The sequence below is a fragment of the Rhincodon typus genome, chromosome 27, assembly GCF_021869965.1.
Source record: "Rhincodon typus isolate 14 chromosome 27, sRhiTyp1.1, whole genome shotgun sequence".
NCBI lineage: Eukaryota > Metazoa > Chordata > Chondrichthyes > Orectolobiformes > Rhincodontidae > Rhincodon > Rhincodon typus.
In genome coordinates, this window is record NC_063358.1 from 9,565,025 (window position 1) to 9,592,613 (window position 27,589).

General features: G+C 40.1%; 1 protein-coding gene across 2 annotated transcripts; it reads right to left on the reverse strand.

The window, feature by feature from the left end:
* On the reverse strand, positions 1 to 27,131 carry LOC109926745 (serine/threonine-protein kinase Sgk1-like). 2 transcript variants are annotated; one of them, XM_048612885.1, is made up of 14 exons: positions 27,071 to 27,131; positions 21,539 to 21,725; positions 18,042 to 18,117; positions 17,200 to 17,275; positions 17,071 to 17,114; positions 16,656 to 16,713; positions 16,411 to 16,494; positions 15,792 to 15,923; positions 14,640 to 14,752; positions 13,463 to 13,586; positions 11,498 to 11,593; positions 9,889 to 10,044; positions 9,019 to 9,108; positions 1 to 2,467 (listed from the first exon to the last, which is right to left on the reverse strand). In XM_048612885.1, the coding sequence occupies exons 2-14, from the start codon at positions 21,570 to 21,572 to the stop codon at positions 2,297 to 2,299; spliced, it is 1,254 nt and encodes a 417-aa protein (XP_048468842.1). In that variant the 5' UTR covers positions 21,573 to 21,725; positions 27,071 to 27,131; the 3' UTR covers positions 1 to 2,296. The 2 variants fall into 2 exon arrangements, with proteins under 2 accessions (XP_048468842.1, XP_020382188.1); XM_020526599.2 differs by lacking the exons at positions 21,539 to 21,725; positions 27,071 to 27,131 and adding an exon at positions 18,661 to 18,874.
* Between the last annotated feature and the right edge of the window lie 458 nt (positions 27,132 to 27,589).

A 27,589-nucleotide genomic window follows, 5' to 3' on the forward strand; every position in this document is an offset into this window, starting at 1 on the left:
TTTGCAAGGGGAATCCAGTTTATTGGTTCAATCACAATTTGTCCATTATAAACCATTACATGTATTTCTAAATCTATGTTGCAAGTCTAAAGTCAAACAAACAGATGGCTGATCTCATCTTATAAATATGCAACATATCTAGAGATCTCTATTTCACATATGTAGATCAACCAACTCAAGGAGTACACATTAATGTCTTTATGTACTAATTCTTAGGCCAGTCCTCCATAAACCCACGTGCACAAAAAAAAAACCAAGATTAATTTTCATTCAGATCAATGATTTGGAGGGGAGGGAAGGTCAGAAGAGGTAGCTACATGTAGCAAAAAAAAAAAAAAATTGCAGTTTTTCTTTGAATAAAATTTGGAACATTGACAGGCCAACTCTTCCCCCATTAATTTGCACTCCAATACTAGACTCAATTTTGTCACTAAGCTGATGAAGCATGCTGTAATCACTACACCATGAGTAAAATAGTTCTTAAATTTACAACTTAATGCAATATTCTTCATTCATCTCAGTGATCCTGATGCTAATAATTTACCCTAAGGTTATGCAAGTCAAAATTGTTCTTTCCAACAGAATTAGGTGTTCAAGAAATTATATGCTCACCATTGTACATTGTAAGAATGCTTTTGACAATGGGTCAACTCATTAGAACATACCTATCATCTTTACCACAGTGATTCAACTGAAAACTGAGTTTCACAAGGCAACTAGAGCACTTCAAATTCAGTACAGCTAGGATTAAAAAAATAAATATTTCAGTTTCAAAGTAATGTACCACATTTTAAATACTGCTCTCAACCCAACTATTTCCAAGAAATCTTTTTGTTTACAACATGTAAATGAAAAACTAAAATGTAATCTTTCAAATATGAAAGAAATAAGACAGCAGGTATTTAACCCTTTTTAAGCTGCTGAATAGTTACTTCCAAATTGCAACCTCATCATTAGGTGATGTTCCAGCAGACTGAGCTAGCATAACTGCCACATCCCATAGGATGGTCTAATATCAGTATCAAGTGAACTTCTTCCAACTGCATTACAAACCCCTTCATAAACCCAACAATTTAATTTAGAAATTGATCTATTCCCCCATCATTGTTTCTTTGTACAAAGACTTCCAAATACTACTTTCTCCCCCATCTTTCAAAGTCTATCCTTCCTCCTATAGCCATCTGGCTTTTAAATGTAACTCAGTTGAGATTGATTGAATCCACTTTGAGACTAGATGTTGTCCTGCTGGCCCTATATTTAGTCATCTTGGATTTAAAACAATATCTTAAAGATTGATTCATACGATGTAGTGAGAAATCTAGAGAATTGAGAGAATAATTTGGTACAGTGTTCATCTAAACTGATGGACAAGTAACTGCATTAAATTTGATTCAGAAATACTAACTGTAGTCTTCAGTGGGTCAAAGGTTAACATTTTATAGTAATTGCTATTCAATTTAATGTCAATACAATTACACTTAAAGTTCAGTCCATGCAATACCAATAATGTCCTCCATGTCCCAACTTGTGTCTAAAATAGACAAATACATTCTTGTGGAAGAAAGACTTTCAAAGTCTTAGAAATGCTGTTATAAAAATTTTCTTGTTGCAAATGGTCCTGATTGTATTGTCATTAATTACTTTAATGAAAAGACTTGACGAACAACTGGTCAGTTCTTGTGTGGAATGTAAGACTTCTCCTGTCAGTGGAGGGTGATTTTGTTGATTGGATCAAGTGTGGGCAAATGCCATTTTCCTTAACTTTTGGCAGACAATACTTTGTTTCAGGCAAGTGCCTCTCAGAAGTAGGGACACAGGTTTTTTACCAAATTCTTTCTCGATTCAAAGGAGAAAGTACTGCCATTATAGTGGCTCAAATTGATACAGCTTTGTTGGTACAATGTTTGGCACACTTTGCTGCTTGGGTGGTGGTCATCTACTATGAGTAACTCTGAAGAATGTACTCCTTAGCCATGACGTATTTCAGGTGGACAGTCATTCACGAAGGCCCCTTTTCTGAAATGTTGCCAAGTTGAAAGGGAAAATCGTGTGCACAAAGTTCATACATTATTAAACTTTGAGGAGCAGAGTTGAGGATCCATTCTCAGAAGCTGATGAATCCTGAAGACTACAATAGAAAGACTCTACTCCAACAGAAAAATACTTCAGCAAAAAAAAAAAAAGGAGATTGAGAGGAGAGCTCTCATGCTGTAAGGTGCACAATGTGCAGAAGGTTTCTGCCTCAATCAGTTCTTTGCTATTTAAAACATAAAGGCATTATAGTCCACCTTGTTTATTATAGGTAGGTATCATCTACAGGAGGAACATAGGAGAATCCAAGGAAAGCTTCAGCAGCCTCTCGAGCACTGGCAGTAATCAGGAAGTCTTCAGGAGAGTTTGCAACTGAGGTTGGAACTGGTTGTTGGGTAAATTCTGGGTCAAAGTGTTGAAGATCAGTCGGTCCAAACTACAAAAGAGGAAAAAGAAAAATAGTAACTTTAAAAGGTGGATGTTTTGTTTCTCAAAGTCAGTCACAGTTAATGTTGAGATTACACTGAGCATTTGTGCTCAAAGACTCAATACCTTTATGGAATCTTTTCAATTGCTATTGAAACATTAATGTTAACCCATTTAATTCAAGTTGGCTACAGTCAGATTAAAAACAATGTCCGAACAGATTTAAAGTGTCTAATATTAAGGAGGGAAACATGCAAGAGGACAGAGTATGGAAAGGCTCAGGAAACTAACTTCAAGCACAGCAGATAAAAGGGGACAATGAGAAGAAGGTCAGTCAACATAAGACTAAGGGTGTTGTACTTAAGTGCACAAAGTAAATGAGTTTGTAGCACAATTGGAAATTGGCAGGTATGATGTTGTGGCTATTACAGACATGGCTGCAAGGAACGAAATATCCAAAGATACACATTCTATCAATGGGACAGGTAGGTTGGCATGGTGGGGGGGGATCACCATAGCCTTGGTAGTAAGAAATGAAGTGTAAAATTGAAATTAAGAAGTGATAGATTTGGAAGGTGTAAAATTTGTGGGTAGAGTTGAGGAACCAAAAAGGAAGACTCACCCTAATGAGAATAGTGTACAGGCCTCTAGCAGTAGGTAGGATGGGAGGAATAAAGTAAATCAGGAGATTGTGCCTCTTTTACATACTTTTGTATTACAGTAATGGATGGTGATGCTTCTATATGCAGGTGGACTGGGAAATGTGGGTTTGTAGCAGATCTTAAGGAAAAGGAATGTCTAGGAGTTTTCCCTCCCACTGGAGAAGCCTGTGGTAGAGCCCTCTAGGGAACAGGCAATTCTGGATTTGATGTGTGATGAGGCAGACTTGATTAGGGGCTTTTAAAGGCCCCCTAGGGACCAGTGGCAATTCACCCTCAGATAATGAATACTACATTTGGGAGGAGCTGGCCGGAGTTAATTGGATAGGGAGCCTAGCAGGGAAAACAATGGAGCAGCAATGGCAGAATTTTCTGCCATAAGTCGAAAGGCACAGCAAAAATTCATCCCATGGAAGAAGAAACATCCTAAGGGGAAGACGAGGCAATTAAAGTCAGCATTAAAAAGAAAGAAAAAGCATAGAATGTGAAGATTGGTGGGAAGTCAGAGGATTGAGAAGCCTTTAAAACCAGTACAAGATAACTAAAAATGCAACAAATTTGGAGAAGATGAAATGAGGTAAGATAGCTAGTAATAAAAAAATTACAAGATTTTTAAAAAAAAATCTAATAAAAGGTACAGAAGCATGAGTGGACACTGGATGTGTTCATAACGGGAACAAAACAATGGCAGAGGAACGAGTCCTTGGCATCAGTCTTCACCAGAAGATACTAGCTGCATACCAGAACTTAGACTCAGGGGGCAGAGGTGAATATCACAGATATCAGCAAGATTGTGTGGATGAAGCTGAACAGCTTGAAGCTGGCTGACTCACCTGGACCAGGTGGACTACACCCCAGTGTTCTGAAGGAGATAGCTGAGGAGATTTAGTGGCATTGGCGTTGATCTTTCAGGAATCACTGGAGTAAGGGAGGGTCCCAGAAGGCTGGAAATGGCTAAATCTAACACCCATGTTTTGGTGTTGGTAGGTGGTCGGAGGGGAGGGCGGGAGGCGGCAGGAGGCAACTATAGGCTGGTTACCCTGGCCTCTTGCTAAGATTTGAGAAAAAGTCCATTGTTAAAGAGGAGATTGCAGAGTACTTGTAACGTAGGGCTGAGTCAACTCGACTTTGTCAAGGGAAGGTCATGTCTGACAGATCTGTTAAAATTCTGAGGAGATAATGATGTTAATTAAAGGAGAGCCAGTGACAGTGATAATCTATTTGTATTTCCAGGTCTTCGAGAAGGTGCTGCACAGGAGCCCGCTAAAAAATATAAGAGTCAGTGGTGTTAGGGGCAAGGTGCTGGCATGGAGAGAGTATCGGCTGACTGGCAGAAGGCAGAGATTAGGGATAAAGGGGTCTTTTTCAGAATGGTAGCCAGTGACTTGGAGTTCCACAGGGGTCAGTGCTGAGATCAACCATTCATGATGAATGGATCGAGACAAAGAAATTCTGGGCATTGTTGCTGTGTTTGCAGACGACAAAAGCAGGTGAGGGACAAATTGAGTTGACAAAGCAGACAGGCTGCAGAAGGACCTGCACAGGCTAGGACCAAAACTAGAGGGCATAGAGGGGGGAAAAAAATATAAAAGTGACCCAAGGAGCGACTTTTCTATGCACAGGGTGGTGCATCTACGGAATGAACTGCCACAGGAAATGGTGGAAGCTGGTACGATTAGAACATTTAAAAAGGCATCTGGATGGGTAAGTGAATAGAAAGGGTTGAGAGGGATATGGGCCAAATGCTAGCAAACAGGACTAGATTTATACAGGATATCTGGTCAGTATAGATCAGATCATAGAATCCCTACAGTGTGGAAACAGGCCCTTCAGCCCAAGTTCAGACCGACCTTCAGGTTTACCACCCAGAACCCATCCCCTATACCCCCTCCCCTCCAAATCTATTCATCCCTGAACACTGTGGGCAATTTAGCATGGCCAATCCACCTAGCCTGCACATCTTTGGACTGTGGGAGGAAACCGGACCACCCGGAGGAAACCCACGGCATGGACAGGTTAGACTGAAGAGTCCATTTCTGTGCTGTATATCTTTATGACTATGACATTAGGCAAAGAAGTGGCAGATGGAATACAATGTCGGAAAGATGAAGTTGTACACTTTGGTTGAAAGCAGAGGTGTACACTACTTTCTAAATGGGCAAAGGATTCAGAAATCTGAAGCACAGTGTGACTTGGGAGTCTCAGTTCAAGATTCTAATATCAGTATGAAGCTTCAGTTGATGTTTAGGAAGACAAATGCAATGTTAGCATTCATTGGCAAGAGCAGAGATGCACTGCCGAGGCTGTATAACGCTCTGGTTGGGACTGCATTTGGAATATTGTGAGCAGTCTTTGACCCCATATCTAAAGGATGGATGTGCCAGCATTGGAGGGGGTCCAGAGGAGGCTTACATGAGTGATCACAGGGATGAAGGGCTTGTCATGAGTGGTAGAGGGCTCTTGGTCTGTACCCAAAAGAATTCAAAAGGATGTGGCAGGGGGTTCTCATTGAGACTCTCAATACCGAGAGGTCTAGAGAGTGGACGTGGAGAGGTTTCCACTGATAGAAAAGACAAAAAAGAGATTTAAGGGAACAGCCTCAGTTCTAATGGGTCTTCCTTTCACTGCAATGGAGGAATTTCTTCAGCTAGGGGTGGTGAATCTGTGGAACTCATTGCTGCAGACGGCTGTGGAGACTAAGTCATTGAGTCTATTTAAGATGGATAGGTTCTTGATTAATAATGGGATCAAGCGCTACAGGGAAAAGGCAAGAGAATGTTTCTCAACCCCAGCCATGATTGAACTGTGAACAGATTCAATGGGTTGAATGGTCTAATCTTATGGGGATCATTCAATATAGGTGATAGGAGCTCTCACCCACTGGCTGGAGAACCAGCAAGAGTCCGTTGGGGGGAAAAACCAGCTTTTTTTTTTTAATGCTGACACTTAACTGCACAATGACAGACCTTCCTCAGGATCAAGGACCCCAGGGCTAGACATCCTGCCTCTACGAGCTACTGGTCAGAAACTCTTCACTCCTGTGCAGTGTCACAGGATAGATGATGGCTGCTGCACTCACCTGGCTCCCACGATCAGAGCCCCAAACTCCTGAATGATCACAGAAAAAAGGGGGAAAAGTAGTGGGCAAGTCAATGGACCTCCTGTTAACCATACACCTCCCCTCTGGAAACCCACATCTTATGCAAGAAGGTAAGAAGCTCCAGCTCACTGCCACATGAATACCAGCAGAAGGACAGAAGTCCTTGACCGAGCATGAACTTCTCACTTCAGGACTTCAGTTGGTGGAAGAGTAGAAAGGCATACATATGCCTACCTGCCAAAAACCAAAACATTATTCCTACAAGGCATCTGGGGTGTTGCTGGAAAAACCAACATGTTGACCACCCTGAAATAGCCAGGAACTAAAACCGAGTGGCTTGCTAGCCTTTTGCAGGGTGTAATTAAGAGCCAAGTGCATGTGGTCTGGAGTTGCATGTGGACCAGATTAGGTAAGAATAGCACATTTACTTTCTATAACAAAAAGAGCATTAATGAATGAGTTTATTTTTGTTTTTTAAAAAAAAGGAACGTCAGTCTGTTTAGACTGACTTTGTACAGATTTTATTAAAACAAATTCAAATTCCAGAAGCTGCTGTGGTTTCATTAGAATCCATGGCCTCAGAGCATTTCAGAGTCTCTTGGTAACAAGTCCATTGCCCCCTACATAAAATCAGAGAGTTGGGTTGGGCAGGCAGCTGAGTACACACCTACCATCCTCCCACACAGTGAAACATTCATCACCAAGAGTGGAGGGTGATCTATCCATTAAGTTTGCAGAGGATGCTTTGACTGACTACTAAAATGCCACAGGAAACATGTGCTTCATTCCTGGAATGCACTCATGGTATATTACAAGTTTTTATAATGGACATGTTCATGTTGTTGACATCTTGCAACCCACGTGACAATTAGTCTAACAGGGTAGCATTGCAGCACTGCTTTACTTGTGTAGATAATGGTAGCAGAAGCTACAGCAACAAAATATAGGAAGTTCTTGCAATGATGTAAAGGCTCTTTTGCTGGAATCATTCTTAAAAATTCAGACTTCATCAGCTAATAAATATAATTATTTGGAATAGCCTATTGATCAAAAAAATTATTTTGGCCACAATAAAATCGATTCAATGAGAAAGTCTTTGCCTTTTTAAAAACACAATGTAAAATCAAAAGCCAAATGTTAAGTACTCAGGTACTTGGTTTTGTTAAGCTTAGAAAATAAAAAGTTCATTAAAGTCTAATTTTTAATAGTTCCTGCTTGCTTCATCTTAAAACTGATTCATTCTTGGTGAATCTGCCTAAGATTGTGGACTCCTGTTGAGAAACCATAACAGCTTCTGTAAAAAAAAAAAAAAAGCCCTCAAAACACTAACATCAACTTTTAACCTTGGTTATAATGTAAAAGGTGACTGCTATTATCCTGCAAGACCTTTTAAAGTGGCAAGTTAAATGGTAATGGTTGTGCATTCAATACCTAGAACTAGTTAGCAGCTATTTAAAAAGAGCAGCAAGTGTATTACGGTAACACCCTTCACTATCAGTGCATTGCACACTTAAAATTTGCAACTTTAACATGCTTATCGATTGATAACTGGAGCAAGCTAGGTGTCTTACAACAGTTGAGAAATTAGATTGTCCCTCAAATGACTCATACAACCGATCAATCTTCCTTGTATTTCAAAAAAAAAGTTCTATAAAGCAGCAATACTAAGAATTTACAGGCTGTAAAACTTACAGCAAGCATTGTGCTGTTTACATGATTTGCCTGCCAACTGCATGTAAGTAGCCAATAAGTTTACTAAGAACAGAGTCTCATTGAGCAACTTGTTCACATTGCTCGTGAATAGATTCTGGATGAAGTGCCAAGGTAATCACCCTGCAACAAGTGTGAGCAACCATTTCAAACTTCTTGAAGACCCAACTTTGTCTGATGTTGGAAAAGCATTCAAAATTGACACCTACAACATCTTAGCTTGATTTATGAGGTGCAAACAATTAAAGCTACTGCAGAACCTTTGGCTAAAAATATTGCAAGGCAGTGTGTCAGTGTTGGATGAACTTGTCTTGTTCTCTGCTAATCTGTCCAGTCAAAAAACTCACTATTAAGGACACAACACTTTCCAAACCTGCAACCCCTAATCAGCTAGAAAGGCAGGCAGCAGATACATGGGTGCACTAGTTGAAAGTTCTCTACCAAGTTACAGACCATCCTGACTTGGAACTATTTCAGTGATTTTGGGTCAAAAATCCTGGCATCCCATTCCTATACATAGACTGCAGAAGTTCTAGATGGTGGATAACCACCAGCTTCTCAAGTGCTATTAAGGATCAACAAGTGCTGACCTAGTCAGGAATGCCCAAATCCAGTGAACAAAAAGATAAAAAGCCGATTTTAAGAGAGCCCAGAGCAGGGTGAAAGAACTCCACATGTTTGAGAGCAGGAGCGAGTAAGATTGGGAGACAAATGAATTGAACAATAGTGACCAAATTCCAGTAACAAGTCTTTTGTGAACCACAATGTAAAATCCACTAGTGTTAAAAGATAGGCACAAGAGATTTAGCAGTTTGTGGGAGTTACACTACCCCTCAACTTAGGTAATGAACAGGAGAAGTTAAAGTTTGCCTAGTGTTTTCATGATTATGTTCATAAAGTGGCATTTTAAATTATTTCTTTACTTGTTATATCACAAGAGTAGCTACTGGAGAAAGACAAAAGGTTGGGAAGTGAAAACTGAAATTCAATTCAAATTGGAGGAAGATTTTGTGTTTTAAAAAAAAAATTGTTCCACACCCAAACATCCAAAATTCTGGTCAAAATGCATCAAATATTAGAGATTCTACTCACCACTGTTGGAACAAATGGAGGAGAGATTTTCTTAGCCATGAGGTCATCCCAATTTATTGGTGTAAAGAAAGAATGGAACTTCAGTTCCATCTGTGAAAAACGAAAGAAAACAAAAGAAACAAGAAAAGTGATTGAAAAATGTCTTAACCAACAATGAAGGAGTTTATTCAGTCAGCGTTTGGGCTGTTGGATTTGTTGAGGGATACCCCCAAGGGAAAACAACTCAACTTCACTTAAGACTCACATGCAAGTCAGCTTATGCCACCGAATGCTTGGAATCTAAAAAAGGAGAGTCAAAACCCTCAGGAAAGTACAAGCAGGGACAAACTAAACTTGCAAACTGAATACACAGTCATCATGTAATAGCTCTTGTGCCTGCATGCTGTAATTAAAGCAGCAACATCACAGGATGGGTCAGTGTGTGGCTTAAAATGAAATGGAATGAATTACTATTCAATTTGAGAGCAAAGTAAACCAGGAGATTTAATTCAGAGAATTCTGTTACCATTACAGATACATTTCAGTGTAATGTGACTTATATTTAATAAACTGGAGACAATAAGGACTGCAAATGCTGGAAGTTAGAATAAATGTGGAATAAAAGCACAGCAGGGTAGACAGCATCCAAGCAACAGGCAAGTCAATGTCTCAGGCAGCGTTCTGATGAAGGGTTTCAGCCCAAAATGTTGACTTTCCTGCTCCTCAGATGCTGTCTAACCTGCTGTGCTTTTCCAGCTCTGCATTTATCGACTAATATTTATTAAATGTTGCCTTGCATCTGAGCAGTTCTATGAAAGGATGCTATGGCTTGCCATTTAAAATTTATGCAACAGGACCCTGCCTGCTCTAAACAATTTATAAAATACTTACAAAGTCATTCTCAGCCCCCAGTCGCTGCATTCTGTCTTTCTGGAGCAATCCCACTAAGAGTTCTTGGGCAGAGTTTGAGACATTGGGTTTAAGTTGCAGTGGCTTGTGTAGAATGTTGTTGTACATTTCAGCTGTGTTCCGGCTGTAAAATGGGGGCTAAGATATAAAGGATACAAATTAGAACTTTGTGCATGCAGAATCACAATCTGCTTTTGAATTGAAACGGGGGCTCAGTGCATCAAAAAAAAAAAACAGGAAAGTCAGTGTTTGGTACAGGGAAGAATCATTTACTTAAAAACAAAAAGGATGTTATACACCATAATACAAAGTTTAATAGGATACAGTTATTCACCCTGCATCCTTTTAGGATCAACTTTTAAAAAATACTCGATCCACCCAATTGCTCCAGTGTACATTTTTCTGACCGCTCTGTCATGTAGAGATAGCAAGAACTGCCGATGCTGGAGTCAGAGATAACAGTGTGGAGCTGGAGGAACACAGCATGCCAGGCAATGTCACAGGAGCAGGAAAGTTGATGTTTCGGGTCAGGACCCTTCTTCAGAAACTGGAGAGGGGGAAGGGAGCTCTGAAATAAATAGAAAGAGGAGGGGTGGGGCTGGGGAAGGTAGGTGGGATGGTGATAGATGAGTGAGATGGGAGGAGCGGATAGGTTGGAGAGTAGATAGACAGGTTGTGTCAGGTCAAGGAGGTGGGGTATGAGGGGGAGGGTTGGTCATGGGATGAGGAGATTTTGAAACTGGTAAAGTCCACATTGAGACCATTGGGCTGTAAGCTCCCAAGGCAGAATAGGAGGTGCTGCTCCTCCAGTTTCTGGGTGGCATCATAGTGTCACTGACTTTGCCTTTTCCTCAAGGAGTGTGTAAAGAACTCCAACCCTATGGCATCAAACCACATGATAAAAGTGGTCTATCACTGACCTTTTCTTCTTACAGCACCCTGTAAACATTTTGGGATATTCTCAACTGATAGGCAACATCTACTTTAAAACTAAGGGACTCCAAACCAGAGCAAAAAGTGAACTTGTAAAAGAAAAGACTTTTACAAAATGTTTCAGGTTAACCTATTATTCAGAGGTAGCATTTGTATCTTAACCAGGAGAGAGCCAAATACCACTTCAAGCAGTCCCTATTCTGGATATTGGATTGAAGGCAGCTGAGCTCTAGCAAGTGCAGAGCCCATTCCATCATAAAAGGGCCCTTTAGTCTTGGCTGCATTCCAAAAAGGAGGTACTCCAAACAGGGGAAAGCCACCTCAGCTACACTACCCCCATTCTTCTTGGAATACACAAGATTTTTACATCAACCTGAAAACAGCAGACAGGCCCATTGTTTAACCTCATCTGAAAAGTGGTATAATGAGCAATACTTCAAGCCCTGCAGGGATTTGCCAACTTACATTACACATTCAGGCCTCTGGAGTGGGACTTGAACCCACAGCATCTATTGAAAAGATGCTACTCTCTAACCCAAGCACTTTTCCCTTCTGGGAATGCAGGAATCCAGAGTTAAATCTATATTCACAATCCCAAAGGCAAGTAAATACGTTACTGGAGTTCATTTGGCCTTTAATACAGTCAACAGATACCTACCAATCCATACAGCATTTCATACAGCACAGATCCTAGGCACCACCAATCAACTGTCCGATCATAAGCTTGCTTCTGTAACACTTCGGGTGCCAAATACTGAAAGACAAGTATTTGTAGAGACATTTGCAAGATACTTGATGCTATATTTGTGTTACATACTTCAAGTTATCACTAAAAGGCATTGAACTCTAAAACACAGCCCTGGCAGCAATAATTTCAGCTAATACTGACTAATTCTTCAAAATTGTCTCCCATCAGGAAATGATAAAGAAAATTGCCAAGTGACATCATAATCAAAAGATTTTAATTTTTGTTATTTGTGACAAATGTTTTAAGAATTAGGAGAGAAGAATATCAATAGGTGGGGGATCTCCAAATTGTCCGGCTTTAAACTACAAAGACTTTAACAGAGATAGTAAGAACTGCCAATGCTGGAGTCAGAGATAACAGTGTGGAGCTGGAGGAACACAGCAGGCCAGGCAGTATCAGAGGAGCAGGAAAGCTGAAGTTTCGGGTCAGGACCTTTCATCAGAACACATCTTTAAACAGAATTGCTCCAGAAGTAAGGTGGATGATTACGTCAGCAACTACCCTGCACCATCCAACTCAAATTCCATATTGGAGTCAGTAGAAATAGTATCCAAATACAGAGGGGAAACCATTTCTGTGATGTAGAATGTTCTGTTAAATAGGTATCCAATTTTATAATATGGTGCACACAGAGGAACTCTTACTATAATATTTACAAAGACAGAAGCAGAGGACAGCTTTCTCACAGGCATCTACACATGTCTGATGCCCTCAGGATTAGGTGTGACAGCAAGTCATCTAGGATTGGTTTTTGAACCTGCTATGCTTGACATCATGTGGGAAAATTGGAGGCCATAAATACAGGACTAGGTAAATATACACTAGAGGGAAAAAAAAAAACGGTTAATACTAGACAGTCAACACGGCTTTCTCAAAGGCAGATCATGTCTGACAAATTTGAGTTGATGAGACGACACAGGTAGTGGATGAGGGTAGTGCTATGGATGTTGTATACTTGGATTTTCAAAGCATTTGACATGGCGCCATGTGGCAGGTTGGTTAGCAAATTGGAAATGTTTGGGATTGACGGGTTTTCGGCAGCATGAATTAGAAGTTGGCTAAAAGATTGGAAATAGAGTGTCGGTATAGGTAGGCATTTATCAGATTTGGAGATGAGTTGAAAGTGGTGTCCCCCAGGGACTGATGTTGAGACCCTTACTTTTCTGATTTATATAAATGGATTTGGAGACAGGAGAACAGCAAAACTCTCTCAATTTGCAGGTGACATAAAGTTAGAGAGAATTGTGAATTGTAAAGATGATGCTGAGTGACTTCAGAGGGACATTGACAAGTTGGCCAAGCAGACACATGGCAAAATCAATTTCAATGCAGACAGAGGAGGTAATACATTTTGGTAGAAGCTAGATAGACAATAGAGGCTCAATGGTACAACTTCGAGGGGAGCACAGGAACCTCAATTATGCATGTGAACCTTGTAAAGGTGGCCAGGCAAGTTGAAACAGGCCTATAGGATTCCTGGGTTTAGAAGCAGAGACAGAATATGAAAGCAAGAAAGTGATGCTACATCTCTACAAATCATTGCTCAGACCATACGGAGTATGTGTTCAGTTCTGGGCACTTTAAAAGGAAGTATGTTAAAGACTCTGGAGAGACAGTGGAAAGGAGATTTAGGAGAATGATACCAGGAACGAGAGATGTTAGATATAAAGACAGATATAGAAGAATTTGGCTTATTCTTCTTGAAGCAGAGCAAATAGCGGTGATCTTATTGAAGTGTTCATAATTTGGAACATTTAATTGCGATGTCAGTAACTAGGGGTTGCAATTTCAAGAGTGTGTGCAAGAGAATCAAAGACACAATGGGAAATTACCTTTCTGTAATGCCACGCGGTAGGAAGAGGTTCTCTCACTTACTTCTGGGGTACCACAAAATGTGGAGGTTGTTCCATTTGGTTCTACTCCTTCTTTGCACAAGCCAAAGTCTGTCAGCACTATGTGGCCCTGAGAGTCCAGGAGAATGTTTTCAGGTTTCAAGTCTCTGCATTAAAAAGAAATTAGATGGTTAGTAACTTAAATCAATGCAGGAGCACTGAAATTTGTAGGTGCCTTGGGGCAGAGGGGGATGTAGTAGGAAAAAGGCTAAGCCCTCAGACATTACAGACAAAAATAAATCTCAATTTAGTGAACATTTGAAAATATGGCTCATGACCCACAGCATAAGGACTGAACATGCAAGACATCAAATAAAATTACAAATCAAAAGGGGATAAAAACCAAAATATTGCTAATATTGGAGATCTAAAATAAAGTAATCAAGATTGAGAGAAACAGAGTTAATACTTTGAGCTCAGTGACTCTTCTTCGCTCCAAAGAGATATGGGACTCAAGAGTTAGCCATTTCTCCCCACAAATGCTGCCAGACCTATTGAGTTTTTCAGTCAGTCACTTTCTGTAAGTGAAAGAGGTCTCATTTTAGTCTTGGATGGGAAAGCTTATACAAGGCTAAAATGTTAGGAAGGTTTGTGTTTTCCTATCCACTCAAGCTTCAAGAGGGAACACAAAATTAAATGTTGGGTAGAATGGTAATTTTATCATAACTTCCAAATCGAGAAAACCCACAGATTAAGTGAAACTGGTTTTACATTCCCTCAAATGATGGTTGCCATTTACTTGCTTAAAAACTCCAATTGGGTGTTCAAATCAATGTTAACCCCAAAGTAACCTGGTTGCTGACAGACAGGTTTTGGCTAAAATTGCCATCTTTGATGGAGGAGAGATTTTGTGAAGCCAAGGAGATATCAGCTGAATGACTTTCAGCATCCAAATTCATCTGGTGATGCACAAATTACTCTTACTTGAAAATGGAGCAATCAGTTGGATCTCAGATTTGTGTGTAATGTATTTTCTATGATGTCATGTGGCCTGTAAGTACCTTCAAACTTGTAAGCATTTTAGCATTAACTGCTCCTTGCAGCTGGTCAACCCACAGCTTCATCAAGGATGTACAGTCACTCAAGTGCACAAAAAGGAACAGTAAAAATATTTAGCTTTACATGTACATTGATAGACTGTTGGCTAGTTAGTCACATACCTGTAAACAATATGCAGAGAGTGGAGGTAGCCTAGTGCACTGGCAATCTCTGCAGCATAAAACCTTGCTCTGGGCTCCAGGAACACATGTTCCCGTTGAAGGTGATAGAACAACTAAAAAAACAACAAAATGCAAGAAAAAAGTTAACATTCCAAACATTTGATTAGCTACTTGCTTTAGGAGATCATGTACAGTACACTGAATGGTCAATTGTTTAGGAAAACAAAATAAATAAATTCCAATTCATTGGAATGTAAAGTGAGGTTAAGAATCTGAATAGGCAAGTCCACGTGTTCTCCTCCCCAATCCAGGTACAGCATGCAAAATAATACCTCTATCAATAGATGTGACAATGAGAAATTTAAATCCAATAACGATGTTCAATTTATCCAATTACTCCCCTTACTTCTTCTGTCCAAAAAGTAAAGTAATGTCACCAACAGTCTTTTACATTTGATCACAAGCAACAGGAAAACCAGCTGTGTCACAGACTTCTAAAATATATATTTCTGATTGGAGCTAGGACAGATTATCCCCGAGGCAGATAAACAATGGGCCTACCTATACCGTCTTCTGACTGAAATTTGCCCAGAAATATTGGGACAAAGGGAATCTTCCTAACACACCATACAATGCTCATAGGAAAACTGACAGAATGCAAGTGAAGTGCTTCAGAAGGTAGCAGAAAGAGAAACACGACAGAATAACTATTGACTAAAGAGTGATTTTGAACAGGTTGAGGAGTTAATTTGAAAAATCAAGTAGTCAGTTGAATAGGACCTAATTTAAACTGTCGCATATCACATCAAAAATGTGAAATCACAAGCAACTGGCATCCTTAAAACAAAGGACGCAAAACAAACTAAAATCTGTCAATGGGTTATTTGTTTGCAGGGGAAACAACTAACCTTAAATCTGCCTGCTGGAAATTCTCAAAATGCCATCAGCAGTCAGAAAGTAAGCATTTCAACTATGGATCTGGCCAAAGTCAGTCTGTCATCAGACTCAACCTGGACTCCAACTCAAATGGCTTAGCAACATAACAGGCATAGCTAGTCTTCTAATTGAGAAGTATTAGAAGAGTACAGTATTAAGGTTTTTTAAAAAAAAAACTAAGCATTACTGTGAAATACTTCTGTGAAATCTACTTACCTCACCACCATTCACATAATCCAGGACAAAGTAGAGTTTATCTGTGGTTTGAAAGGAATAGTGAAGCCCTACTAGGAAAGGATGTTTCATATTTTTCAAGAGGACACTGCGTTCAGCCATGATATGTTTTTGCTGAGAAGGAAACAACAAACATTTAGTCAGGTATTGAAACAGTGTATAAACACCTTGACTTTATAATCTGGGGCAAAAAAACTTCTTTGGTAGAACCAATGAGTCAACTGACTTAAGACAGGGATTCCAGAAATGTTTTGGCTCATTTCAGCAGCCCTATTTAACGATGCTTTCTGCTTGAGCAAAGTTGGAGTACACCAACCCGAAGTGCAAGTTCAGCTCTTTAGGTCTCAGCCATTCCTTAAATGGCCACCAGGGGTCAGTAACAATAACTGTCTCCCTCTAGTGAAGGGAGACCCGAAGATTGCTCCTTTGCAGCATGAACATTGGAGAAATGGCTGGGAAATATAAGTTTCACCCTGACATTCTATGGTGCTCCGACATGAATAGCTTTAGGATAAGCCTAAAAGGGGAATTACTGTCCCAATTGCCCCACCTTCCCTCTATCATTTCTCCCTACATCATTCTTAAAAATGACAATGCTTACCTCTTTCTTCTTCAGAATCATCTTCTTCTGCAAAACTTTTACTGCAAAGTATTTCTCAGTTTCTTTGTGTTTGGCAAGTAGCACCTAGAAGGAATGACACATTCTCAAATTACAGAATTCGTAAATACACATTTCCATTTCAAAGTAAGGCAGATTAAAGCATTAATTATACATTTATTGACTGAATTAGATTAACACTAAATGATGGCTTTTAAACTGTATTAAAATCAAAATCTTGCACTAACCTTTCCAAAGCTGCCTTTGCCAATTATTCTGAGGTAGTCAAAGTCTGAAGGCTTCACACTATATGTACAAAGAAATTTTAAAGCAGGACAGAAATATTAAGAGTGAGAACTTTGTCTTGACTAAACCCCACAGTTAAGAGTCCTGAACAGCTAGTCAATGGTGATCAGTTGTGGAGCATAAAAACTGCTACTCTTTAAATTATTCTATCGGGGTCCTTAATGTCTTTGGAACCCGTAAAATTTGAAATTTTAACTATCCCAACCAATGATAAAACATCTCTGACAATGCATTGGTGCTATCAACTTTGAACCCAGAAACTTCTGGGGTTTTTTTGTTTACGTGGAGATGTCAACCAACTGAACCAAAATCAAATAAACATTTCTAAACATAGAAAATAGTGTTCAATGATCTTACCTACACGATGTAGAAAGGTCAAATTCTTCTGAACCAAGGCTTGACTGCAGTGAAATAAAGTTCAAATTGTTAGGTTTGCTAATTGGATGGTAATAACTAAAAGAATTTTAAAACACAAGACATACTCACTCTGTTAGAATTACAGTAGGTGTCTGCTTCATCTGGTTGGTTTTGGTCAATTTGTAAGAAAACACGAACATCAGGGCTGCAAAATAATAAACCAGTGTTTCAATTTCAAGAGGAGAAGGAAACTAGAATCAGATGACAACATCCTGACAGTTTAAATACTGATCATTCAAAATATGTTACATCAAAAGCAAAAACAAGTGGCCTTTACTTCCGATTAATAACAGTGACAAATTCTATTTTTATTTTTACATGCTTTTCAATTTAAAGTAATGGCCTAAGAGAGGCGCTGTCTCCCAGATATAAAGTTCAGCACGAACATCCGTTCCAAACTTGCTCATTTGCTTCATGCTATCACTGTTTGATTTGAGGGTTGTGCATTAAGTAGCATAATCTTTAAGAAAAACGTGTTGACATGTCAAAGTTTCAAAAGCAATGCCGCCATTTGAAATGCAGTCAGTGAAGCAGACAGGGCAGCTACTGTGCACAGCTAGCTCCCAAAAGTTTGACAAATACAAGGTTTTGTTTCTGAACCCTGATTAAGCAGCAACTGTTACAGAGAGCCTACTCTTCCTCAAAATGTAGCTTTCTGGGATCGCTGATTAGCCTCATTCAAAAGATACAACCTTGCATCACATATTGGTCTCAACTAAAAGGGAGACTAAAACAAAATGCAACTCAAGATTTACCCAAAACTAGAGGATTTTATTTCAATAAAGAGCATCAGTATCAGACTGGAAACATTAACTATTCCTCAAATGGTGCCAGACCCGAGTTTCTCCAGCACTAGTTTTCGAGGATTTAGATTGGTAGTAAATTGAAGTTTAATAAATAAAAACACTTACTGCTGGCAAATCTGCGGGTTAGAAACCAATTTCTGTATGAAGTCATTCAAGCCCATTTTACGTTGCTTTATAAATGCTGGGGGGAAAATAAAATGCCATCAAAACTCAAATCCTTCCACTATGTAGAAATCCATTAAGCTTAAAACACCACCCTGACGGACTTGGAGGATATTATCAGTTAGTCTTCACGATACACAGCTTAGTGTTTAAGAGAAAAGAATGCTCATTTACAATACATTGCGCAAATGAATGCCAATTTATGATTCACCAGAAGAGGCTAGGAATTTGCATATCATTTAGGTTACAACAACATGTTGTTTTATACGTAATGCGATTAAGTAACAATCGAAGTCCCCAAATTACAATGCATTTGTTTAGAAGTAACAATGAAACGAGTTGACCAAAAGGCTGGAGACATTTCCAACACTTCCTTCATCAGAGCCCTCTTGATCAGAAGAGAACATTTAAACATTAAATGATCTGTTGAGCCAATCTGCGATGAACCCGTCACAGACAAATGCTGACAACAGCCAGTTCCTAATAAGAGGTGCGACTACCTTTTTGTTTAAATGCGGCAACTATTTAACATGCTGCACACACAGGACTAAACGTAACGTACCAGTTAGAAATACGACGATGCCTCTCATTTTGGAATATGTGAAGTCACTTGCGGTTTCAGTCACAGCCATGTTATTATCGATCCACAGGGACACTCGGGACGACTGCAATGGGATGGAATGTGAACGGGATGGTGTGTGCAATCAATTGCTTTCGAATTAAAGCCAGCCCCTCCTGCAGCCTGGGACCGGCGGACTGAACACCGGGCCTCGCCCGGAGCACCCCTTCTTATAGCCGCGCAGAGAGCGCCGCCTCCCTACGCCCTAACATCCGCCCCTTTCACACGTCACCACCGTCACTGCGGCAACCGCTCACTGTGACGCAATGGGAGAGGAGAGGCGGGGGGGGGAATCCTGATCCAATGGACGCAAGCGATTGGTTGGTCGCGGACAGTAGCAAACACCACATTCGAATCGCTTCCCCCTTTGAAACAATCAATCAAATAAGGCTGGTGAACGACGTAGGGAGATCCTCCCTTCTTTGGAGGCGAGTGTCTGATCACAAAGATTCCGAAAGTGTAATGATTTATTGCAAAAACAGAAACTGCTGGAAAAACTCAGCATCTGTGGTAGTTCTTAAGAAGTCATAGACTCAAAATGTTAACTTCGTCTCGCTAAGTTTCTCCAATAATTTCTGTTTTTTTGTTTCAGATCTCCACTCTAGTCAGTTCTTTGAATCTTTAGAATAAAACATTCTTGTCTGCAGTCGAGAGCATTTAAATCGTGATACTAGTAAGCCAACGCGCGCTCTCGCAAACACATTTTGCTCTCTAATTGGAGGTAGCAAGAACTGCAGATGCTGAAGTCAGAGACAACAGCGTGGAGCTGGAGGAACACAGCAGGTCAGGCAGCATCAGAGGAAGAAGCGTCCTGACCCGAAACGTCAACTTTCTTGTTCTTCTGATGCTGCCCGACCTGCTGTGTTCCTCCAGCTCCACACTGTGTTGTCTCTTGCTCTCAAATTGAAGGCTGCAGATATCAGGAAGCTGAAATTGCTGGGTCTGTTTGAGTGGAATCCGTAAAGGCGAGCTCCATCGCTCAGACAACATGCATTTTCTTCTCGGCACTCAATTTTGGGTTGACAACGGTTCCCGGCACAGCCTTTTGCAGAAACAAAAACAAAAAATTGCTGGAAAAGCTCATCTGTGAGGAAAAAAAAACAGAATTAACGTTTCGGGTCCGGTGACCCTTCCTCATAACTTCCAGTTGAGGTCACCGGACCGGAAATGTTAACTTTTTTTTTCCTTCACAGAAGCTGCCAGACCTGCTGAGCTTTTCCAGCATCTTCGTTTTTGTTCCTGATTTACAGCATCCGCATGTTCTTTCGGTTATCACAATGTTTTGCAGAATTTGCGAGGTGTTTGAGCAAGACGTGCGAGGCTGATCACAACACCGAATTACACACGTGGATACAAGGAGTTACAGTTTTATGAACAGATCTTGGAAAGAATGGGCCACGTTCATCAATTCATAAATATTCGAGGCGGTTTATAATCATGGTAATACAGTCATTGAGAAAGCGCCAGACAAATCAGTTTGAAAGTAGCATCAGCAAAAAAGCCGCGGGAAACAAAAAAAAACACGTTGAAATCAAAATCAGGGCAAAAGGAGCAGTTGTACGCCGGTTTAAACAGTCACCCCGCCGCTGTACTATTTTCATTCATCGGAAAACTAAGCAGATTAAACCTCAAAGAGATTAAGAGAGGAACATCCGGTTGTGCTAGGGGCACCAGCAAAGTTCATTGGCTCATGTTCGAACAAGCAAGTCTTAAATGGAAATCAACAGAACGTTACAGCGCAGAAGGCCATTCGGCCTTCGAAAGAGCTATTCAAGCAACCGCTACTATTTGCTCATAACCCCGCACAATATGCCCGCCCCTCAACTGGGTGTCCAATTACCCGTCTTCAAAATAGAAACGACTAGTCGCAGGATGTTCTACCTATAATGCTGTGCACACATTTTATTTTGTTGTGTGATTTACATATGTGTACAGCTCTCAGGAGGAGATCATTTTAAATTAACCAATCTGTTTGAGCGGGCAGGACATGGAGGGGAAGGCGGTGTCATTGTCTGCTGCCGCTGAAATTTAAGAAAAATACGAAAAAAAATGTACAGGCGTGTCTTCAGTATTTGCATTTCCCAACTTGAAAACTTGCGGGCAAAGTACGTTTATGCGCTGGCGGCAGTTTCTATTCAGACATCTCGAGGATGGAAATTTACTGAGAGGTTGAGTAATCCAAAAAAAAAACCCGAAAAATACTCTGTGTTACTGAAGGTCAAACTGCAGTTCAGGCGAAAGGGCATTAGCAGTGCCCCGAGGATTTAATGTTCTTTATTGATGCGGATTGGATTAACCAGTTGCTGAACAGTTAAGTGCTAAAAGCCTCCCCAATTATCACGATCAACGGAAAATCTGTACAACGCCGCTCATTTTTACCCAGAGATAGTAAGAACTTCCGATGCTGGAATCAGAGATAACACCGTGTGGAGCTGGAGGAACACAGCAGGCCAGGCAGCATCACACCCTAACCCGAAATGTCAGCTTTCCTGCTCCTTTGATGCTGCCTGACCTGCTGTGTTCCTTCAGCTCCACACTTCTCATTTTTACCCAAATACGTTCGTTACTAGGAATGTGTGCAATCGTCGAGGCCACATTCAATAATCGTAGAACCAACGCGCTGTGAATTCGAGGCGAAATCTCTTGTTGGATATTTCAGCAATTATGAAATTACTCCGTTTCAAACGATGCGTGGTCGCCACGAAACCAGAGAATGCAAACTGCCAATTAAAAACCCCTGACTTTCCGGCAGTATCCCGAGTGCCTTCATTGTAAAGCAAAACGCATCTGTGCAATATTCAATGTAAAATGCAATTCTCACCAATGAATGAGGTTTTCCCATTTGCTGTTTTCATGCTTGTTTCTTCCAGATCAAACCCTCTGCACTGCCCGTGTTACTTCCTGCATGTTCATATTATGTAAAGGCACAAACTGTCCAATGTGCTCAATGTATTGCCAGCAGCTCGCATGGGTTACCCAAATAAAGGTGCCACGTTCGATTTGACATGCTGAAATATAGATCTTAGTATTTAGGAAAAAAACAGTAGAGAAGCTAGGCTGATTTTTATATAAATGTATTTGTGTGTTGGGATAAAAAGCAAAATACTGGATGCTGCGAAATTAAACAAAAAACAAAGTGCCAGAAATTCAGCACGTTTGGCAGCATCTGTGGACAGAGAAACAGTTAATGTTTTGAATCTGACGTGACTTCTTCAGTGTTGCATATAGAGATTGAATGAATACTTAGAAAATAAACAAAATCCTAGACAACAGGAAAGTAAAAATGAGTGAGACTAGTTGGTGTCACTTTCAAAGAGCTGGGGAAGGCATAATGACCTGCTGCTGTACTATGAAGTTTTATGCGTTTACAGACTGTCCATGTGTCAATGTAAATTTCTGTGTTGGGCTGGAGAGACAGACTTCTCTGTTAATCTTCACGTTTTATTAGATAAATCAGTGAACAGTGAATGTCAGAACATAAGAAATAAGATCAGGAGTAAGCTATTTGGTCTATTAAGCCTAACTCACCATTCAAAAAAAAATCATGGCTGATCTGCCCGAGGCCTCAACCCTGTCTTATTCCAGCTCATCATAGCCCTTAATTATCTGAAAGTTCAAAAATCTATCTACCTTCTCTTTAAATACTTTTGCTGATCTAGCGTCCACAGACATTCACTACTCTTTGGGAGAAGAAATTGCTTTGTATGTCAGTTTTAAATAACTGCCCCTTATTCTGTAACAATGTTCCTTAGTTTGAGATATCATTACTATCAGAAACATCTGCCAACATCTATCCTGTCAAGCCCCCTCAGAATCTTGTATGTTCCAGTAAGATCATCCTCCATTCTTCTAATCTCAAATGAATAAAGACCCAACCTGTTTAATCATTCTTGATGCCAACTTCATCCCAGGAATCAGCCTGGTGAATCCCTTTTGAAATGTCTCCAAAAGCAGTATATCCTTTCTTAAGCACAGAGGCCAAAGCTGTATACTCCAAGTGTGGCCTCGCCAACACACAGTACAGTTGTAACAAGACTTCCTTACTTCTTAAAGATTGAGGGTTTCTGTCTCTACCACCCTTAAAGGCAGTGAGTTCCATGTCCCCACCACCATCTGGGTGAAGTAGTGTTTCCTCACCTCTCTTCTGAACCTTCAGTCCTTACCTTAATTCTATCTTAAAAATGCCTCAGTAGGCCTTCCCATTACCCTCATGCCCCAGTCAGAAGAGGGAATTAAACCCAGAGTTGCTGGAACTAATCTAATCCATACTGACTGTCCAGCCAACTGAGCCACCTAACAGTTGTTAGAAGTACTTGTTAAAATTGCCATCTTCTTGTATGTCTTGTGACTGACCTCTTCAGTTACTAAAAGGAAACAGAAAACTTGTAGTCTATAAAATGAATAAGATCCAAAACAAAAACAATGAATTCTGACGAAAGGTTACTGGACTTGATACATCAACTCTGTGTTCTCTCTCCATAGATACTGCCAGACTTGAGTTTCTCCTGAAATTTTGGTTTTTATTTGTTTATAGTCTAAAAAGTCAGCTCCAATCTGTGCTCTGACTTGTCCATCAGCTCAGATCAGAACGTTAGCAGGAAAATGTGCCCACGTGGGTCTAAAATTTGAAAATGCTTCGGTATGGTGTTCTCGTGCATGAATTGCAGAAAGCTAGAATGCAAGTACAGCAGGTAATAAAGAGGGCAGATAGGATTTTGGCACTTATTGCTAGAGGAAAGAAGTATAAAAATAGGGATGTGTTGTTGCAACTGTACAAGGCATTGTTGAGACCACATCTGGAGTACTGTGTACAGTTTTGGTCCCTTCATTTGAGGAAGGATGTAACTGCATTGGAGATAGTTCAGATAAATTTCACTAGATTAATTCTGGAGATGAAAGGTTTGTCTTACGAGGAGAGATTGAGCAATTTAGGCCCATACTTGCTGGAGTTTAGAAGAATGAGAAGAGATTTAATTAAAGTACAAGATGCAAAAGGGATTGACAAAGTAGATATAGAGTGGATGCTTTCCTTTGTGGGCCAATTTAGAATGAGAAGTTACAGCTTTAGGCTAAGGGGTGACATTTAAAATAGAGAGGAGGAGGAAATACTTCTCTCAAAGAGTTGTGAATCTATGGAATTCAATACCCCAACGTGCAGTGGAGGCTGGTATACGAATAAATCCAAGGAGAATATACAGATTTTTATTCACTAATGGATTAATGGGTTATGGGGAGTGGGCAGGAAAATGATGTTGAGGCCGAGATGAGATCGGCCATGAGCCTATTAAATGATGGAGCAGGCTCGAGGGTCTGAAACTGCCTACTCCTTATGTCTACAAGTTCCTTCATTAAACTGTGCTGAATCAAGGTCAGAGTTTCTTTTCTGCAGCTTGACCAGAGGTGAACCAAATGTTCACTTCAACAGTAAACAGCAACTGTATCTTGTAACCTTAAAAGGACTTGCACCTACATACCAGCAGCAGAATCCATTGTCCCTCATTAGATACCGCTTTTGTCCTTATAAAGCCCTGCAAATAATGAGCCATTTGAAATTGGAATGCAGAATAAGGTCTTCAGTCTCATATTTCAAATGTCACACATTCTAGAAGCAAAAAAATTATTTGAAAAATTCTACTGCATTTTCTTTTCTAATATTGGGATCTTGCTCTACTCTCCGTTCTCCAGTAAAATGACCAACACACACAAATAATTATTAAAGACTGCAGTAATGGCAGTTATTTTCCCAAAGGGATGGCCCTTAATTAAACAAACAGTTTCATAAATATTTGATTTCTTAAACGTTCTCATAGCTATGTTTCAAAGACCTTTTCCCCGACTTTTTTGCTTGCTGAACCTCATCTATGGCATTGGGTAGATGAATAGAGATGTAATAGCTTCTACAGTTTGTAGGCACATAGCTACTATTCAGCAACTTCCCAAACTAAAACTAGTCCCACTTGCCTGCATTTGGCCCATATCTCTCTAAACCTTTCCAATTCATGTACCTGTCCAAATGGCTTTTAAATGTTATAACCGTACCTGCTTCTACCACTTCCTCTGGCAGTTCATTCAGAACTACCCTCTGTATGAAAAAGGTGCCCCTCAGGTCCCTTTTAAAATCTTTCTCTTCTCATCTTAAATCTACGTCCTCCAGTTTTGAACTCCCCCACCCCATGGAAAAGACCTTTGCTATTCATGACCAAAAATCACATGACACCAGGTTATAGTCCAATAGGTTTATATAACCTGGTGTGTGACTTTTGACCTTGTCGCCCCCCCCAGTCCAACACCGGCACCTCCATATCTTTGCTATTCACTTATCCATTCCCCCCATGATTTTATAAACCTCTATAAAAAGGTCATCCCTCAACCTCCTACACTCCAATGAAAAAGTCCCAGTCTATCCAGCCTCTCCTTATGACTCAAACCCTCCAGTCCTGGCAACATCCCTGTAAATCTTGTCTGAACCCTCTCCAATTTAATAATATCCTTCCTACTGCAGGGCAATCAGAACTGTACATGATAATCCAATAGCAGCCTCACCAAAGTCTTGTAGAACTGCAATATGATGTCTCAACTCCTACGCTTAATGGTCTGAGCAATGAAAACAAGCCTGCTAAGTGTCTTCTTAACCACTCAGTCTACCGGAGATGCAACTTTCAAAGAACCATGAACCTGAATCCCTAGGTCCTCTGTTCGACAACACTATCTAGAGCCCTACCATTAATTGTACAATTACCCTTGTTTGTTTTACCAAAATGCAATACCTCACATTTATCCAAGTTAAACTCCATCTGCCACTCCTCAGCACATTGCCCTCATTGATCAGATCCCTTTGTAATCTTAGATAACCTTCTTCACTGTCAACTATACCACCAATTTTGGTGTCATCCACAAACTTACTAACCATGCCTCAAATTCTCATCCAAATAGTTTATATAAATGAGAAACAAAAGTGGACCCAGCACCGATCCCTGCAGAACACCCCTGGTCACAGGCCTCCAGTCTGAGAAACAACCCTCCACCACCACCCTCTGTTTGTGGGAAGTTTCGGAAGAAATTGCAGGGTCCCAGCAGAGATATTTGTATCATCTACAGCCCATAGGTGAGGTGCTGGAGGACTGGAGGGTGGCTAATATTGTGCCTTTATTTAAGGAAAAGCTGTAAGGAGAAACCTGGGAACTATAGACCTGTAAGTCTGACATCAGTGGTGGGTAAATTGATTATGTTCTTGGTAAATCATCATTTTCAATGCCAATATATCCTTCATGAGACTGTGACCTGAACTGAATGCAGTACTTTAGTTAGTCCTGACCAAAGCCCCGAACAACTAATGCATTATTTCTGCCTTTTAATATTCCACGCATGACATAAAGGCCAACATTCCATTAGCCATTTTGATTATTTCCCTTACATAGTGTCAGGATGTGGATATTGTTGCCAAAGCCTATCTCTAGACGATGAGAAGGTGATGTGGGGCCTCATTCATGAATCACTGCTGTCTTCAAATATATTTCAAGGTTTCATATTTTCATTTCCATTTCCATTTCAAAATTTGCAGTTTTGCTTTTTATTTCAAACACATTTGGATTTTGATCGTTGAAAATAGAAAAAAATGTAGCAGTGTACTTCTAGTTCAGCCAGCTCACTTGTGCAGTAACAAAATTTCAATTGCCACATAGAGATTTCTATAGCACTTTGAGAAATCCAAAAAAAAACTTCAGCTTCTAATTCTGTTTTTTAAAACATAATCATGCCACCAGAAATAACTAGCATTTACTCAGTAGAGAACTTACACCAGGTTGAGCCACATTTCTTATTGAATACTTAGGGATTGTGCAGAATGTCTGTGAAATATCTAAATTATACGCTGTCTGAGCTGGGAGCATTTCCTTCAGAGATGCAGTAAGGAAGATGTAAAATATTTATTACCAGCATAGGCATTTCTCCTTAACTCACCAGCATCAGATCCCAAAAGATAGTTCTTGCATAGCCAATTGGCAGCACTAAATTGTTTAGGTTCCCAAGACTGGAAATCAGGAACACAGTTAAAACACCAATCCAACTGGAAATATTATACTTTCTTAAAAAAAATGGGAAATGGGCTTTGTTGGAAAGGTCAGCATTTATTGCCCACTTCTAATTTCTTTTGAGGGGATGGTGTCAAACTGCCTCCTTGAACACTGATAATCCATGTGGTGAAATACTTTGGCAGTTCTGTTAGATGGAGAGTTTTACAATGTCAGGTAGGAAGTTCTAAAGTGAGTCTACAGTCCAAATAATTGGAACGAGGGAGACTGGATAGTTCGTTCTATGGGCTCTTGAAGTGGTGTTGAAGTGGTAGTACCCTTACCTCTGGGCCAGGAGGTTTGGATTCAAGTCCCACGTGCTCCAGGTATGTGTACTGGCATCTGTGAACAGGTTGATTAGAAAAAAAATAAAAGTTTGCATTGCTATTGATCATCAGTGGTTTCATTACTTGTTGTGTAGGACTTGAAGGATTAGCACATTTTGTGCTAACAGCTCTCAAATAATTAAATAAATGGCTTAGATTAGGAAAAATATCAACTCATCGATCTCAGGAGATTTTTCTGGTCACTCATGGCTCACAGGACAGCTGTCTTGGTTCTGAAATAATTCCAACTCCAGATACATGAAAAGGTGCTACATGAATGCATGCCCTTTATATCTTAGGAAAAAAAAATCAAACAATATCATAATAAACTTTTTTTGCAGGTTTATGAACATCTTGACATTATTGTTCACATTGTCCAGCGACTAAGGAGGAAACAATTGGTCTAATTTGGAGGAAATTTATCTAATTTGAATGAAAATAACAGCAAAATGTCTCAAAACCAGACTAAACAAAAAA